The sequence below is a fragment of the Rhagoletis zephyria genome, unplaced genomic scaffold, assembly GCF_001687245.7.
Source record: "Rhagoletis zephyria isolate East Lansing unplaced genomic scaffold, Rhagoletis_zephyria_1.1 Rzeph_scaffold_00783, whole genome shotgun sequence".
Taxonomy (NCBI): domain Eukaryota; kingdom Metazoa; phylum Arthropoda; class Insecta; order Diptera; family Tephritidae; genus Rhagoletis; species Rhagoletis zephyria.
In genome coordinates this window covers 96,584-114,280 of record NW_016157867.1, presented here as the reverse complement: position 1 = coordinate 114,280, position 17,697 = coordinate 96,584, and the positions used below count along the sequence as shown (strand labels likewise).

The following is a 17,697-nucleotide window of genomic DNA, read 5'->3' as shown; positions in this document are numbered from 1 at the left end:
GATTAACTCACCACCACCTTTCATAAGATTTATTAATGGCGAAACCAGCTTTTCCTGTAAATCCTGTAAAACCTGCAAATCGTGAAGTTGGGTTGGGTTGAATCCAAACAGTTTGTTATTTTGCGGAATCCTAGGAAACGAAACAATTGCAAGCTGCCACCTTTTTAATAATGGTTTCAATCTGCTCACACGTATGAGTTGTCAAAAACCATTGTTTTGAACATGTAAACCTCAAGCAAATGTCAATTACACCAATTTACAAAAGTATTTATTAAATGTAAAAATCAGTACAAAATCAGTACAAACTCAAAAAATCAGTAGATTTTGCGTACTGATTTCGGGCTCTTAAAAATCAGTACAATAGAAAAAAATCAGCACATGTACTGATTAAATCAGCGCATCTGGCCACCCTATCACTGCCGAATATTATTCAGAGATTTTAGACATATTCGATATTGATTTAAAGCAAAAACTACTAAATATGCCAGGACTTGGTGCTAATTTTGGACGATTTTCTTTCTTGACGCTCCTGCACATTTTCTTCCATGTAAAAAAAACAATTTCGAGCTAAGCGTAGCTATGGAGGAAATGAGCGACATCTTCAGTGGAAAAAAATAACAGAAATCAAAATTGCACTCTATTAAACTAAAATTCAATGGCCTACAAAACTGCATTCTTAAGTGTTTTTCTAAAAAGAGTAATTAAGGAGTGAGATTTAGAGTTAGCAAAAACAAAAAAAAAATAGAAATTGTCCGTATTGCAAAAAAAAAATCTGTTTACATAAGATTTATTGGGCTTTTTAAAATACTGCTTACTGAAATCAGTACGCAAAATCTACTGATTTTTTGAGTTTGTACTGATTTTTACATTTAATAAATATTTTTATGAATTGGTATATTATTATTATTATTTATTAGGAAAAATATATATAAATATTAAACCTAATGACAAGAAGGAGTGCAAGCTACTGTGGCCATCGACTCCGAAGGAAATGGAGGAACAAGTTTATATTTTATTATGCAAATTACATTCTACTAGAAAATTATAGATACATATAATATTTTCATAAGATGGCGTTTTTAACAATGTTTGGTGTTGGGTGGAAGTAAAGTGTTTTTGCCTAATACTCTCTAAAGCTGTGCAGGTGCGCATGATGTGATCAACCGATAGCGTGTTGGGACAGAATGGGCACGCCGGTATAGGGTTTCCGGTGAGAAGGTGTTGATGTGTGATTTGTGTATGGCCGATCCTCAAACGTGTAAAGATGGTTGCCTCAAGCCGAGAGATGTTGTTGTAAAATGTTTTATTTCGAAGTGGGTTGAGGTTTGTGTATCTGTGTTGGAACTTTCTCCATTCTGCGCGCCTTCCCTCATGTACGAACCGGTGTAACATTTTTCTGAGATCATTTTGTTCATGTAGCTCATTAAGAAGAGTAGGTGCTGATTTGAAATATTTAGCTGCCTTGTCTGCATGTTCGTTCCTAGCAATACCGACGTGACCTGGGACCCAGAGCAAGGCTATTTTTCGTTTGTATTTGATGCAAAAGTCTCGAATTTTAGATATGAATATGGAATTGTTGCGTATGTTTCGGACAGCGTTTGAATGGGAAAAGCTGTCAGAGCAGATAACGAACTTTCCTTTTTGCCGAATAGTATATTCTAGCGCTTTGAAGATGGCAAAAGCCTCGGCCGTGAAAACGGATGAGTGAGGTGGAAGAATTCCGCCCGTGATAGTTGTCCCATTAGATGTGGTAACTGCGTAAGCTGTATTTGTTGCTTTGGATTGTTGTAAAATTTTTGCATTTGTAATTGATAATTTCTAAAAAGTATTGTTGAAGGCTGGCGTTGTTGGTGTTAAGTTTTTTGAAACTATGCAAAGATGTATCTATAGTGACTTCATTTATCAGCCACTCTGGTTGACTGTTGATTGTGTTACACTTAGATGGGAGAGCTATATTCAAAGTTTTTTCATACGAAAGGCACACCATCTATAAATCGGCAGGCTATAGTCGATTTTAGAGAGTATTAAAGCTCTAATGATATTAATTAGGGTATTTGTATGTATAAGAGATCGCATACTAGATAAATATTTTATTATGTTTAACCTTTTGGAAAGGTTTTTTCTAAGACTAAGACATTGATATTTAAAATTGAATCTATTGTCAAAATATATACCTAAGATTTTTAAGTTATTGGGCACGTTCAGAAGGCGCAACACCTCAGTAACTGTTGCACCTTCTGAACGCGTTGTTTTGTACTTCTGATCAACTGAACAGTTGCGTGTTAGATGATCGTAATATTTTTCTGATCATTTGAGACAACATGTTGTGTGTTTTGAATTTGACAGATAATGTATCAAGCCGTTCAGAAGACGCATTACTATCACTGATTTTTTTAGCATCGGTTGCCCTCAACTGCTGCGCCTTCTGAACCTACCCATTTACAGATTCTATTACAGTATCATCGAAAATTAGTTGCGGATATTTACAGTTAATCTTTTTACAAATGTGAAGTAATTTACATTTTGAAATGGAGATAGATGCTCGAGATTGAGAACCCAAACTTCTTAACTCTGTAAGTAGTTTTGCATCATTAACTTCTAGTGGGTCTTTTAAATTAGTGTAAATGATAGCATCGTCAGCGTACATTGTTAGTTTAATGTTCTTAACATTTAGGCAAATGTCGGTAAGTCTATCGAAAGCAATAATAAATAAAGCTACTGATAGCGGGAAGCCTTGAGGTATACCATTTTTGAGTGGATTTAAACCGGAAAAAATACTATTAACCCGCACCCGAAACTGACGGTGTGTCATGAAAGCTTTTACTATCATAAAAGTTTTTGGACCAACTTTCCAAGTTGCGAGTTAACTCAGCACTGCGTGGACTCCTACGCGATCAAAGGCTTTTTCGAAGCCGGTAGATAAGATTTGGCGTGGTTTTTGGTGGCAACAGCAACCGATACATAGTGTTGTAGTTGAATCAGTGAGTTGGTAGTACTGTGCTTGCTCTTAAAAGCAGTTTGATTATGCTTGATGTGATTATTTTTTGTAACGAACCAAATCAGTCTTTTTGCAATAATTTTTTCGCAAGTTTTGCTGAGGCAGGATAGCAATGAAATTGGTCTATAAGAAGAAGGCACGTTGGGAGGCTTATTTGGTTTGATAATGGGTATGACCGTTGCTATTCGCCATAGAACTTTGTCAACGATGTTGTTATAGAGGGAAAGTAACCTTTGTTTGGTTATTTGCGGTAAATTTGAGAGCATGGGATACGATATGCGATCGATCCCCGGGGTTTTGCCTTTAGCGTGTTGAAGTGCCGATTCCAATTGACAGAATGTGATTTTATTTTGCACGTGACTCGCTGATATAGAAATATTTTTTGGGGCGTACGTCATGGAAAGCCTGTGTTGCTTTTCCCTGACATATTCCTCGGAAAAGTTATCGTCGTCGGAATATCGAATCCAAAGTTGAGCGAATGTGGCAGCAAATTGCGCAGAATCAGTCAACACCTTTTGGTTAGTTTGAATGGCTGTCACGGGAGTGTGGGGAATGCCAGTTATATGTCTAATGTCAGACCAAATCCTCTTTGGAGTTGAAGAAGGGGAGATTTGTGAGGTAAAAACTTCAAATCTACTCTTCTTAGCAGCCTAGCCGCTCGTTTAAAGCGTGCGTTGGACTTTTTGTAGTTGATAAGGTTGGTCTCGGATATAGAGTTTTTTTAAATTTAAAAAAAAAATTTGGGTGTAGGGAATTGATGAAACAAGATTCTCAAGTCGGTTTCATTGAAAACTTGTTGAGGAGGAATGTATGTATTTGCTATGCAAAATGACAAGTTGAGATTTAATTTTAGTCATATGCTTGATAATGTTGAAGTTGTATCAATGACTTCATGTGAAAAGCATCTCTTTTTTAGGATACCAACACCTTGTTTGTTACTTTGGATGTTTTGTAAGTTAGAAAAGTAGCCTATATACTTTTGGGATAAAAGAGACTGCTGTTTAGTGTCAATTGGATGTGTGCCTCTTGCATACATATTACATCTGGGTTTTTCTCTTTGATAAGAAATTGCAGCTCGTGATAGTTGTTGAAATATCCCTTAATATTCCACTGGACAATTTTTAAAGTCATTAATCTTGAAAGAGGGAAAAGCAGATGTAAATATGTACTTATATGTATGTAGGAGTTTTTGGTTACTCCATTTCGTTATCTGAATTGTTTTGTTTTTGCGTAGCTGCTAGCACTTGGGAGAGTGTTGGGAGAGGTTGGAAGTATATTTGGAATTGTGAGGAAGAATAAGGTGAGTTAGTGGAAGAAAATTGGTTGCTATTGTAGTCAGTGTCTGTTTCGATGCGATCAGTGGGTGTAGATGGGATATCGGAAGTCGGAGAGAAGTTGCACTTGTTATTATTTTGTGTTGAGGAAGTATTAGTCAGAGAATTAGAAGAGAAGTTGTACTTGTTCATATTTTGTGTTGAAGAGATATTATTGTTTGTTTTTACTGTTGTTGTAGATTTAGCTAAATGGTTTCTTTGTTCAATTCGTATTTTCGATATGTGTGTATGTTTTTTCAGATTTATTGTTATTAGTGATGTTTGAGTTGTTATTAGTTTTGGAAGAAGCGGACAAGTTTTTATTATTTGTTGTAGCTGCTGTTGATATTGTATTTATTTTGCTTGTGGTTGCACTCAATGCTATGCCAGCGTAAGGGTTCCTGGGTGAGTTTTCTATATTTAGTTGTTGTTTGTGTTTTTTTATAGCTTCACCCATTGAGCATTTATTTATTGTTTTTATATATATAATTTCTTTGGCTTGTAGGAATTTTGTACAGTCTTTGGACGAGGAGGGGAGTGGTTGGAAGCAGTTATCGCAAAATGTGCGTTCACAATCGGATGGGGAGTGGGGAGGGAGAGAACAATTTACACAAAGAGGAGAGCGTTTACAATTATTTTTTGTATGGCCAAGGAGCTGGCAAGATTTGCAGCGCATGGGAAGGGGTATATACTGGCGGACGAATACTTTACACCAGGCAATGTCAATCTTACTGGGCAGATGATAAAGATTAAATGTAAGCAACACAACTCCTGAAGGGTGAGGGTTACCCTCTGAGATTTTTTTAAATTTGTATGGCGCTACAACTCCCTGAGAGCTTAATTCGTTCACAATTTCTTCCTCGGCCACATTATTAAGAAAAGGGGCATACACAGTCCCTTTCACGTGGTTGAGCGGTTCGTGTAGCTTGGCTGAAATGGAACACACATTTTCTAGTTGTTTCACTTTTAAGAACTTGTCGGCGATTTTATTGTTTTTTACAAGGAGAAGCAGTTTTCCGTCACGAAGGGTAGAAATGGAGTGGACTCCACTACTAATTTGTTTAATACCACGATGTATGGCAAAACACGAGTAAGAAGAGGTAGGCTTGGACGAATCGGTTGATTCGATCACGACGAATTTTGGGTCATCCACTTTAATTTCAGGGAGAAGGGAAAGTCGGTTTGAAGGGCACTTGAATCAGTTTTATGTTTCTTTTTTTTGTCCAGTATCTAGTATCGCAAAGCGATTTGCGTTGATGTTTGGTGGCCCCGGGGCCATAGCCCACGTGTTTTTTTTTTTAATTCACGTAATCGAAGGTTTGAGTAGGTACAGAAGTACGAAAGAAGTAAAGAAAAGGAAAGAAAATTAAGAGTACTTAAAAAGCGGTCAGACCGAATTGAGAATGGAAGTAATCAAAAACTCCGTAAGCGGAAAACAAACGTCTTATCAGCGCGAGAGTTAGTCGATGACTGTGAATTGGTATAATTGGCATTTACTTGAGGTTAACGAGTTCAAAAAAATGGTTTTTGGCAACTCATACGTGTGAGCAGATTAAAATCAATTTATTGAACGTGTAAATTCAACGTTAATTATATTTAAACCATTTTTCAAAAGGTATCACCTTGCAATTGTTTCGTTTCATAGCATTTCGCAAAATAACTGCATGAATTCAACTAATAGCCCTGTTCACAGGGTTTACGGGAAAAGTTATTTTCGCCATTAATAAACCTTAGGGAAGGGGACCGGGAACGACTTCCAGTAAAAGCTGCAAATCTTGAAGCACCTGGAACAAACTTAATATTTCAAACTGAAGACGACTACTTCTGCTTTTGTGCTTCTAGTGCAATGTAAGTTCTAAAAATTTGGAAAAGGTGCAAACTACCGACTCTTGGATATGATATATGTACATTAGACTGCATCACCAAAAAAAGTTGCGGTTTTTCCGCCGGGATTACAAAATTCATTATATTTTAAGACGTCCACCAAAATATTTCGGAAAAATATTAAGATTTAAGTGAGCTGGACCGATTTGAAAATACCTCCAAAAATGTAGTTTTTTATGAACAAAAATAGTTTCTTAAAGAACTTTTTGAAAAAAGTCCCCTCAGATGACAAAACAGATTAAGCTTAAAAAATTTGCAGAAAAATATTTAAAAAAAATTAAAAAAAAAATTTTAACGGCATCGCAATGATGAGATTTTTGATGCTGTTTTTTAACTTTTTTTTGAAGATTGGTATAACAAAAACTTGAATAACTGATTTTATAATTCCGATGGAAAAATAGTAGCGATTTTTTTTTTGTATGGGGAGTGATGCAGTCTAATGTACATATGTACCTTTACTTTAATTTTCGGTGTTCGATGACCTGTAGTTTTACTTGCACAAGCACTTTTAACACGCGAAAATTCGGTATATATTATACCTTTCCGGCCGCTGTGGTGTGGTTAGCAGTGCTACCACTCCGCAGGGCCTGGACTCAAGCCCTGGTCAAAGTAACATCGCAAAAAAGTATAGAAAAAAAGGCTTTTTCTTAGCGTCGGTCGCCCCTCGGCAGGCAATGGCAAACTTCCGAATGTATTTCTGCCATGAAAAACAGCTTCTCATAATAATACAAGAACGTTCGGAGTCGGCGTAAAACTGTAGGGCCCCCCCCCCCCTTTGTGTGAAAACACCAAGGCGCACGTCGCAAATCGGAGGGGAAGCTCGGCCAAACATAGACATATGTGTAAGCGCCAATCTATTATTATTATTATTATCATTATTATTCAGTCAACATTTTAATGTGAATGTTGTATTTAATAAGCACATGAACTAAATATGTTTTAAATTTGTTGCTTAAAATATTCAAACAAATTCTGACTCGAGCTCGCCTTCTATGGAAACTGAAAGGGCTATAAAACTACGTACTCCAAAATTTTTTAAACATTCGGATCAAAAAGTTGATATTTTGAAGAAAATTTTTTCAATTCGTTTTCTAAAATTTTATTGAACTTGAGGCCGGTTTTGATGAAAAACTCTTGTGGGAAAACGGCCTCAAGCTCAATATAATTGTTATATCGCCATAAATAACAAAAACAAATAACTTAAGGACGAGCACACCTAAAAGTTAAACATTCTAAAAATAGAATTATTAACAAAAAGCAACAAAACCAACAACCACATGATCAAGTGTGAATTGCCGCGGAATAGCTGCGCTTGATTGTAGTTGGCTCACATGAAAAAAGTGGAAAAAGCAACGAAGCGAAAAAGCAGATTATTAAACGAACTTAGCACAGATTATAGGCAACTGGCTGAGTCAGCTGGGGTCTTTGGATCGAATCCCACTGAAGAAGTCTGTAGAAGAGATGTGGTGATCTCCGAAATAGCTATCACTTTTACCATTTTTATAAATTATTTTTTCCATTTGTACAAATTTTCTAGAAAGTTTGAGACTACAACTTACATGGTTTTTGTTATAGAAGTAACTACATTCTACTACTACTATTTTTGGTAACACATCTGTACTTACATACGTAATTTCTTTAAACTAATGAATTGTTATATTGATAATACTTAACGCTCGGATATTTTTTCGGACAAAAAACAGTAGATTACTGCGCAAAAATCCCGTTTCGCAGTGTCTTCATTTAAAAATAAAAGCATTTTTTACTGTGCATTACAGGAACAGTTTTCTGATAAAATAAAGGAATTTCTGATAATGTACACATAATACCAGGTATTCTAACAAAAGCCATGGAAATCCAAATTTCCCACTTTGTACAAAAATTAGAAAAATTCAAAAAAGTTGAATAACAACAACGACCCTTATGAATAAACAAGTAAGAAAGTCTAAGTTCTGGCGGAGCCGAACATTAAATACCCGGCGAAAGCTACCGCTACATGGTAAGCCGGGGTGTATCAATCTTGAGAAAATTAGCGTCCTTAAATTTCGAAATATTGAAGTCTCAAGATTTCTGAAGTTTACCGTTATATGAAAAGCGGAAGTAATTTTATTCCTATTTCGATAATTTTCAACGTTTTGCTTTGATGTGGCAAGCATAATAACCATACCGAGCTTGGTACAAATTGGTAGTACGAATACCGAGATACACATATCTGATCATAAGTGGGCGGCGCCGTGCCCATTTTCCAAAATTTAATAAATATAACGTATTTCTTGGTATAGAATTGTTGCAAGCATCAATTTTGAATAAATTAGCTTTAATATTTACTGATTTATCGAAGATTTTGTATTTCTCTAAATTACCGATATATGGAATGTGGGCGTGGTTATTGTCCGATTTTTTAAATTTTCGGCCAGCTTTATCAAGGTCAACTACTGTGCCAAGTTTGAAAGAAATTGGTGCATCGGTTAGCAAGATACGCACATGTGACCATAAGTGAGCGTGGCTACGCCCATTTTCTAAAAATTTATATATTCTTATTTTTCGTCAAAAATTTATTGTAAATATCACTTTTTAGTGAATAATCTTCAGTAGTTACTAAAATGTCGCAGTTTTCGTATTTCTGAAAATTACCGTTATATGGGAAGTGGGCGTGATTACAGTCCGATTTCGCCCATTTTTAATACCAACCTACCTTGGAAACCTACATACCAAATTTCGTTGAGTTATCTGAATTTTTGCTCGAGTTATCGTGTACACGGACGGACGGACAGACAGACATGGCTTAATCGACTTCTCTCTTNGTCTATTCATTATTTTTTGTTAAATTAATGGGCTGCTATTTGGTTGTTATATTGTTAATAATAAACAAGTAAGAAAGTCTAAGTTCNCTCAAGATTTCTGAAGTTTACCGTTATATGAAAAGCGGAAGTAATTTTATTCCTATTTCGATAATTTTCAACGTTTTGCTTTGATGTGGCAAGCATAATAACCATACCGAGCTTGGTACAAATTGGTAGTACGAATACCGAGATACACATATCTGATCATAAGTGGGCGGCGCCGTGCCCATTTTCCAAAATTTAATAAATATAACGTATTTCTTGGTATAGAATTGTTGCAAGCATCAATTTTGAATANCTTTCACCTTTCCGAAAGCTACCGCTACAAGGTAAGCCGGGAAATTGAGAGAAATTAGCGTCCTTAAATTTCGAAATATTGAAGTTTCAAGATTTCTGAAATTTACCGTTATATGAAAGGCGGAAGTAATTTTTTTTTCCGATTTCGATAATTTTCAACGTTTTTCTTTGATGTGGCAAGCATAATAACCATACCGAGTTTGGTACAAATTGGTAGAACGGTTACCGAGATACATATATCTGATCATAAGTGGGCGGCGCCGTGCCCATTTTCCAAAATTTAATAAATATAACGTATTTCTTGGTATAGAATTGTTGCAAGCATCAATTTTGAATAAATTAGCTTTAATATTTACTGATTTATCGAAGATTTTGTATTTCTCTAAATTACCGTTATATGGGATGTGGGCGTGGTTATTGTCCNGTTTTTCTTTGATGTGGCAAGCATAATAACCATACCGAGTTTGGTACAAATTGGTAGAACGGTTACCGAGATACATATATCTGATCATAAGTGGGCGGCGCCGTGCCCATTTTCCAAAATTTTATATAACGTATTTCTTGGTATAGAATTGCATCGGTTAGCAAGATATGCACATGTAACCATAAGTGGGCGTGGCTACGCCCATTTTCCAAAAATNCCCATTTTCCAAAATTTAATAAATATAACGTATTTCTTGGTATAGAATTGTTGCAAGCATCAATTTTGAATAAATTAGCTTTAATATTTACTGATTTATCGAAGATTTTGTATTTCTCTAAATTACCGATATATGGAATGTGGGCGTGGTTATTGTCCGATTTTTTAAATTTTCGGCCAGCTTTATCAAGGTCAACTACTGTGCCAAGTTTGAAAGAAATTGGTGCATCGGTTAGCAAGATACGCACATGTGACCATAAGTGAGCGTGGCTACGCCCATTTTCTAAAAATTTATATATTCTTATTTTTCGTCAAAAATTTATTGTAAATATCACTTTTTAGTGAATAATCTTCAGTAGTTACTAAAATGTCGCAGTTTTCGTATTTCTGAAAATTANTCTTGAGTGAATAATCTTTAATAGTTACTAAAATATCGCAGTTTTCGCATTTCTGAAAATTACCGTTATATGGGAAGTGGGCGTGGTTACAGTCCGATTTCGCCCATTTTCAACCTACCCTGGATAAATGGAAACCTACATACAAAATTTCGTTGAGATATCTCAATTTTTGCTCGAGTTATCGGGTACACGGGCGGACGGACAGACGGACGGACAGACAGACATGGTTAATCGACTTCTCTATTTATTGAGGCATTTATGTATACATTTGTCTATATCTATCTCGATTCGTTTTGGATGTTACAAACAACCGTTATGTGAACAAANGATGTTACGAACAACCGTTATGTGAACAAAGTTGATATACCCTTGTGCACAAGTGCGCTCGGGTATAAAAATACGCTTAAAAATGAGCTGATTTTTATGGCTTTGTACTGATTTTTGATCCCAACTGTACTGATTATGTCACTATAATATCTGGCCACCCAAGGCAGTGATCGTTTTGCACTTTTCAAGGCAATTGATGTGAATGAAACCGCGTGCTGCACAAAGAACTGTGGCCGGGGTTGGGCATAATTATGGTGACCATTCGTACCGATTTTGGCGGGACAGTACCGCTTTTGAGGAAATTGTCCCGCTGAATATTTTCTAAAAGTAGGGACGTATAAGTGTCCCGATTTTTCATATTTGAGCCGATTAAACCCGATTTTCTGGGTTTTCTTTATTAATTTAATAGGAATCTCCATAAACTCTGGTCCCAAGACCATTTTTCTGACAAACGTAACAGCACTGTAGTTGTCACAAAGAACATAGAATATAAGGGAGACATAAACATACCCAGCAGCCTTATTTCCTATGATCTTTGGACAAGTTTTATTTTGTCAAACTGGTACTATCGCTATCAGTGGGGTAGCCAGAGGCGAGATTAAGGGGATAGATCCCCCCTTCGTCAATAAACCAATATATTTTTTATTTTTGATTTAATAACACAATACCATTTTATTCTTCTGATTTGTAATTTTTTTATTTCAGACTTATGACAAAATACATTTTTAGCAATATTTGAGATTATCCGTTATTGCATTATGCATGTGAATATTTAGTCTGTACACACTAGCCTTTTCGAGACCGTCTGTTCTTTAGTAAAATTTTGTCGTACGCGTCATTTGTCCACAATTTGGCAGCCACTTTGTATGAAATACGACAAAATGTGATCAAAATTTCTACTAAACTAACGACACTTTTTACTCAATGTCTCGGAATCTAAAGGAGATATCCAAACATGGAGAACGCCATTTTTAAGATTTTGATTAGTTTAATATGACTCCATCACTAACTAAATTTTTAGTCAATTATCGAAAAAATTGTAGTCAATATCTCGGAAACTAAAGGAGATATCTAAAAACTGATAACACCAATCGAAAGATCTTATTTCAAAATATATAACTGCATCTAAAACTAAAAATCATCAAAATTGCCTCTGGAGATATTCGTAAAAAGTTGCCACATATTCGAAATTATTTATAATAATAATAATAATAGATTGGCGCTTACACATATTTTAGTGTTTGGCCGAGCTTCTCCTCCGACTTGTGGCGTGCGCCTTGATGTTGTCACACAAAGCGGAGGGACCTACAGTTTTACGCCGACTCCGAACGGCGATTGTATTTTAATGAGAAGCTGTTTTTCATGGCAGAAATACACTCGGAGGTTTGCCATTGCCTGCCGAGGGAGGACCGCTGTTAAGAAAAAACCTTTTTCTATATTTTTTGGGATGTTGCTTTGACTAGGGTTTGAACCCAGGTGCTGATGAGTGAAAGCGCGCACTGCTTACCACTACACCACAGCGGCCGACTTATTTATAAGTTAAATAAAACGTAATATTGGGTATCAAGTGAAACTATTTTAAAAATCCCCAATTCAGAGATATTTTTAACAGGGTTGCCACTTTCTGCCATCTTATATATATTTAGTTTATTGTTTAAAAATAAAATACAATATTACTATTCATGGGTACTAAAAGAAGGCTCTTAAAAAATTATTTTTCTATGTAGTAAGTGTTATCCCTAAGGATATTGGTTTAAGGGTTCCACTTATTTCCGATTCTACAAAATTTAACTAAAACTATTAACGTGGGTATCAAATAAAAGGCATTTTTAAGAAATTTAATCCAGAAATATTTTTTATGAGGGTTGCCACGTTTTATTTTTGTAATACAAATTTGAGTCTTATTCCCTTAAAGTTGAATTTGGTTTTTAAATAAGTGGTAATCCTCCCACTTGTCGTTTAGATATAAAGCCTTTTCAAAACCATTTCGATTGATACCCTTCTTGTAGGAATTCTTTTAACTCAATTGTATTTATTTTTTTAACCTAGTCGTAAATATTCTCCTTGCCGAGAAGAACACATAAGTGCGCATGTTTCTACAATCGGACCACGGCAACATAGAGTTTATCGATGTTAAACTTTAAGGAGCTTTATTTTTTGTTGTTTTGTTGGAATAACTTGACGTCTTCCCACTCTATTTACTTGATTTTAAACGTTTACAATTTTAAATGTCGTACTACGTATTTTGTAAACATTTTGAGTTAAAATTTTCATAAAATTAATTTTTGCCGCCTAAATTGGTCAAATACCCCTATGTGCAACGGGCCGAACTTCGAAGTGTAAACTGTTGATAGAATAGCATTTTTTCTGAAGGAAATTTTATGAACATCTGTGGCTGATTGGTACTACCACTTCGTAGGAACTGGTTCGATCCGTGGCCCGAGCAACATCTAAATTAGAAAAGGTTTTTGTCTAACAGCGGTCGCTTCTCGGCAGGCCAAGGCAAACCTCCGAGTCCCTTTTTGCCATGAAAAGGCTTCAAATAAAAAAAAACACGAAAATTTTAATTTTTTGCCTTTCGAACTTGTTTTTTTTTTGTCATTAAAAATTATATAAAAAAATGTGGCGCTACAGCGAGATTTCTATCCAAAGACACTTATAAACCAATTTTTGTATTAAAGTCCAAAATAGTGTACTTGGGGAGTTTGGTAATGCTAACTCCTTTATGAATTGAGCAAACCCTCAGTAGAATACAAAACACTCAGTAAATCAGAAAGATTTATGGAAATTCGAAGTTAATGCTAGTAATATGCTGTAACATTAAAGAAAATTAAAAACTAATTTTCTCGGAAAATTTACGTGATGGAATTTTTTATTAATTTTTTTCGCAGCTTAGTACTAAATAATACCTACCCTAATTTTTAATTCGTTTCTCTACTAAATCGAACTTCGAAAAGAGAAAGAGCAGTTAATCTACACAGAAAAATGTATATGTATATGTACTTATATAACTTCTAAAAAAAGCATTTTTTCTTATCTTGCAAAATACGAAATGGTATGACTGAATAGTGTTTATGATCTTTATGAAGACGAACCCTACTTCGAAAAGAATGCGTAAGTTCTCTAAGAATTAAAATTAATAGAAATGTATAAATTCGGTTGTTGCGATTCTGAATGAAGAAAACTTATAGAGATCTTAAAGCTTAAATATGTAGAATATTTGTTCTAACCATGAAATAGTAGAAAAGAAAACCGGATCAAAAAAGAGTCCTATAAAAATATGTCTACAAGCAGAGCCTTTTTTTTAACCGACTTAAAAAAAAAGGAGGAGGTTATCAGTTCGTCGGAATATTTTTATACCCGAGCGCACTTGTGCACCCACTTCCCATATAACAGTAGTTTTCAGAATTACGAAAACTGCGATATTTTAGTAACTACGGAAGGTTATTCACTCAAAATTGATATTTGCTTTAACCTTTAGACGAAAAATAAGAATATTATAAATTTTTGGAAAATGGGCGTAGGCACGCCCACTTATGATTACATGTGTATATCTTGGTAACCGCTCCACAGATTTCTTCCAAACTTAGCACAGTTGTTAGCCTTGGTACAACATACCAAACAGCTGAAAATTTTTAAAATCGGACAATAACCGCGCCCACATCCCTTATAACGGTAATGTAGAGAAATACGACACCCTCGATAAATCAGTAAATACAGAAGCTAATTTATTCAAAATTGATGCTTGCGATAATTCTTTACCAAAAAACACATTTATGATAAAATTTTGGAAAGTGGGCGTGGCCCCGCCTACTTACGACCAGGTTTGTATATATCGATAACCGTTCAATCAATTCGTACCAAACTTGGTACGCTGATTTCGCTTACCACATAAAAGCAAAACGTTAAAAATTATTGAAATTGGACTAAAACTACTCCCACTTTTCCGATAACGGTAAATTTCAGAAATTTTTGAATTTCGATATTTCGAAGTTTAAGGACGCTAAGTTACTAAAAATTGATGCTAACAACAATCCCTTTAAAATAAGTAACATTATTATAGAATTTTGGATAGTTGGCGTGATACCGCCCACATCTGAATATATAAGTTTATTTCATTAAGTATAACTGAACATACTATCGAAATTGTTAGAAATAAACCAGGCTCCTTACCATGTGACGGCAGTTTTCAGAAAGCTGAAAAACTATATTTAATACTTGCGCCGAATATTTAATGTTCGGCTCCGCCCGAACTTAGACTTTTTTAATTGTTTTTTTTTTTTTATGTAGTACATATGTTACCGCATAACTTTGGACCACGTTACCTCAAGGGTGGTCCCATACTAATATTGTTTAGATCAGCTAATTAGATCGTAAAGATATTAACGATAATCTACATGAGAATCGAAGTCGGTTTTGTTTTTTGCTTAAAAATTACTTGAATAATAGATCAAATAAAACACCTCTTTGAGGTAAAATTTTCGCGTGATGAAAGCTGAACCTGAACCTGAAGAAACACAAAATTTATGATATCAATTTAGTAACGAAAATTATACGCATTTTTTTATTGCCTTGGAAACGTACGGAAAATGTTTTTTATTCATACGAATCGTTGCAAAAGTTCTGTTTTTATTTTGTGTTTCTTGCAGTAGACGGAATTTCGCAACGTTCCTAATAAATAAAAAAAGATTTTCCGTATGTTTCGAAGGCAGTAAAAAAATGCGTATAATTTTCGTTACGAAATTGATATCATAAATTTTGTGTTTCTAGTTCTGCTTTCGTCACTCGAAAATTTTACCTCAAAGAGGTGTTTTATTTGATATCAATTATTTTGGAGTAGCAAATTTAAAATCGACGAAAATACAAACAATAATCTAAATGTTTTATTTTTCTCAAATAATTTGCTAAAGATGTTATCTAAATCTAAATTATGTATTCAAATCGATGTGTCCATTGAAACATATAATTTTTCCAATACGGAATAAAGCGAAAAAGAATGATCATATGCTTTGTATTCGAAAAAAGGATCAGTCCAGCGCCTTCGTCTTATTTATTTATTTGGTCTACAGAAAAATGTTTTCTTACAGACAAATGAGAATAGAACATTTAGATATTTAAGTGTTTGTGATATATTACAGAATAATAATAACATAAAATAGCAGGTTTGGTAGCTGGCGAGGCCTAGTCTTCAGTCTACATTTGTGTGCAGCGGGCGGAAAGACCTAGTTTCCGCTCCGCGCTGCGGACTGGCTGTTGATCAAGGTCGGTAAAGCCGGGTTTCCGATCCATGTTCCCGAAGACATTACTTCGTATGTGTGGCAGGCGGAAAGCTCTGGTTTCCGCTCCGCGCTATGAACAAGCTGTTGAACATGGTCGGAAAGAACGAGTTTCCGATCCATGTTCCCGAAGTCATTACTTTGAATGTGTGGCAGGCGGAAAGCTCTAGTTTCCGCTCCGCACTGTGGACAAGCTGTTCAGCATGGTCGGAAAGAACGCGTTTCCGATCCATGTTCCCGAAGTCATTACTTTGAGTGTGTGGCAGGCGGAAAGCTCTAGTTTCCGCTCCGCGCTGTGGACAAGCTGTTGATCATGGTCGGAAAGGCCGAGTTTCCGATCCATGCTCGTATTGTCTTACGCGGTCGCGAAAATATACGAAGCCGATTACAATTGTACTAAGCAGTCATAGATATTGTGTAATTTATCGTTCCCGGTTAAAGATATTAATTTATTTAGTTACAAAAAAGCGATTCACGTTTACGTTTACCTCATAAACTGAACAGAAATACAGTTCACCAGCTGAACGATAAGGTGCAATGTAAGGGTTTACATGTTATTTATTCAAAATCTCAAGTAAGGTTTTCTTAATGGTAAAATGTGAGTCGGAGGTGTCAAAATAGTCGTAATGCTTATTAAAGTCCTGGCATAGGCAACGAAAAGCATCATGCATTTCAAAATTTGTTCTACAAATAGTTAGCTTAATGGGCTTGTAATGTCTAGAAGGCCTAGAAGGAATACAAAACGTGATCTGGTTCAGTAGAAAGGGACTATTGACCATCCCGTTCAAGATCTTAATCATGAACAAAACCCCGAGCATCTCTCTACGGCTGTGCAGCGTTGGCAAATTTATGAGCTTCAAGCGGCTTTTGTACGGTGGGAGATTTAATGTCGAATCCCAAGGCAAATTATTTAATGCGAATAATAAGAATTGTTTCTGTACCGACTCGAGTCTGTCAGAGTACGTTTGATATCTAGGGCTCCATACAACGCACCCGTATTCTAAGATCGGCCTGACTAGGCAGGTAAAGAGAGCTTTAGTGACATAAGGCTCTCTGAATTCTTTAGCCCAACATTTGATGAAAGCCAAGACGCCCTTGGCTCTATTAACACAAGAGTTTATATGGGATTTGAATTCAAGCTTAGAGTCCATGGTTACGCCTAGATCGATGAAATTAGTTACTTGATCAACACTATGTTCACAAATGCGGTAGCTATATCATTGAAAGGGTTTTCTAGAGAAACACATAAATTTACACTTTTTCAAGTTAAGTGACATAGAATTTACTTCGCACCATTTAAGCACATTACTAAGGTCCACCTGTAATTGTTCTCTGTCTTCTGGAGCACCAATGAACTTAAATAACTTAATGTCGTCTGCGTACATTAAGCAATTCGAATACTTCAAAATATTTGGAAGATCGTTGATGAATAAAATAAACAGAAGGGGACCAAGGTACCTTGAGGTACACCTGACGTCATATGATAAAGATAATCCTCTGTTTCCTTCCAATGAAAAAAGAAGAAAGCCAGCGCAGCATGATTGGAGGGAAACCAATTTTATCAAGTTTGTATATTATAGTTGAATGAGATACTTTATCAAAAGCCATGCTGAAATCAGTGTAAATGACGTCAGTTTGATAATTACTTTTGAAACCATTGTTCACATTTGTAGTGAATTCAAGAAGGTTTGATACAGTTGATTTACCTTTACAAAAGCCGT

General features: G+C 35.5%; 1 protein-coding gene across 1 annotated transcript in view; it reads right to left on the bottom strand.

Annotated features, from left to right (window-relative positions):
- Positions 1-17,282, bottom strand: part of LOC108361519 (TPR-containing protein DDB_G0280363-like) — a 68,708-nt gene extending 51,426 nt beyond the window's left edge. Inside the window, exons 1-2 of the mRNA XM_017614149.1 lie at positions 17,263-17,282; positions 17,049-17,188 (exon numbers count right to left, since the gene is read on the bottom strand). Coding sequence (XP_017469638.1) covers positions 17,049-17,188; positions 17,263-17,282 — 160 coding nt within the window. The remainder of the gene's footprint in view (positions 1-17,048; positions 17,189-17,262) is intronic.
- Between the last annotated feature and the right edge of the window lie 415 nt (positions 17,283-17,697).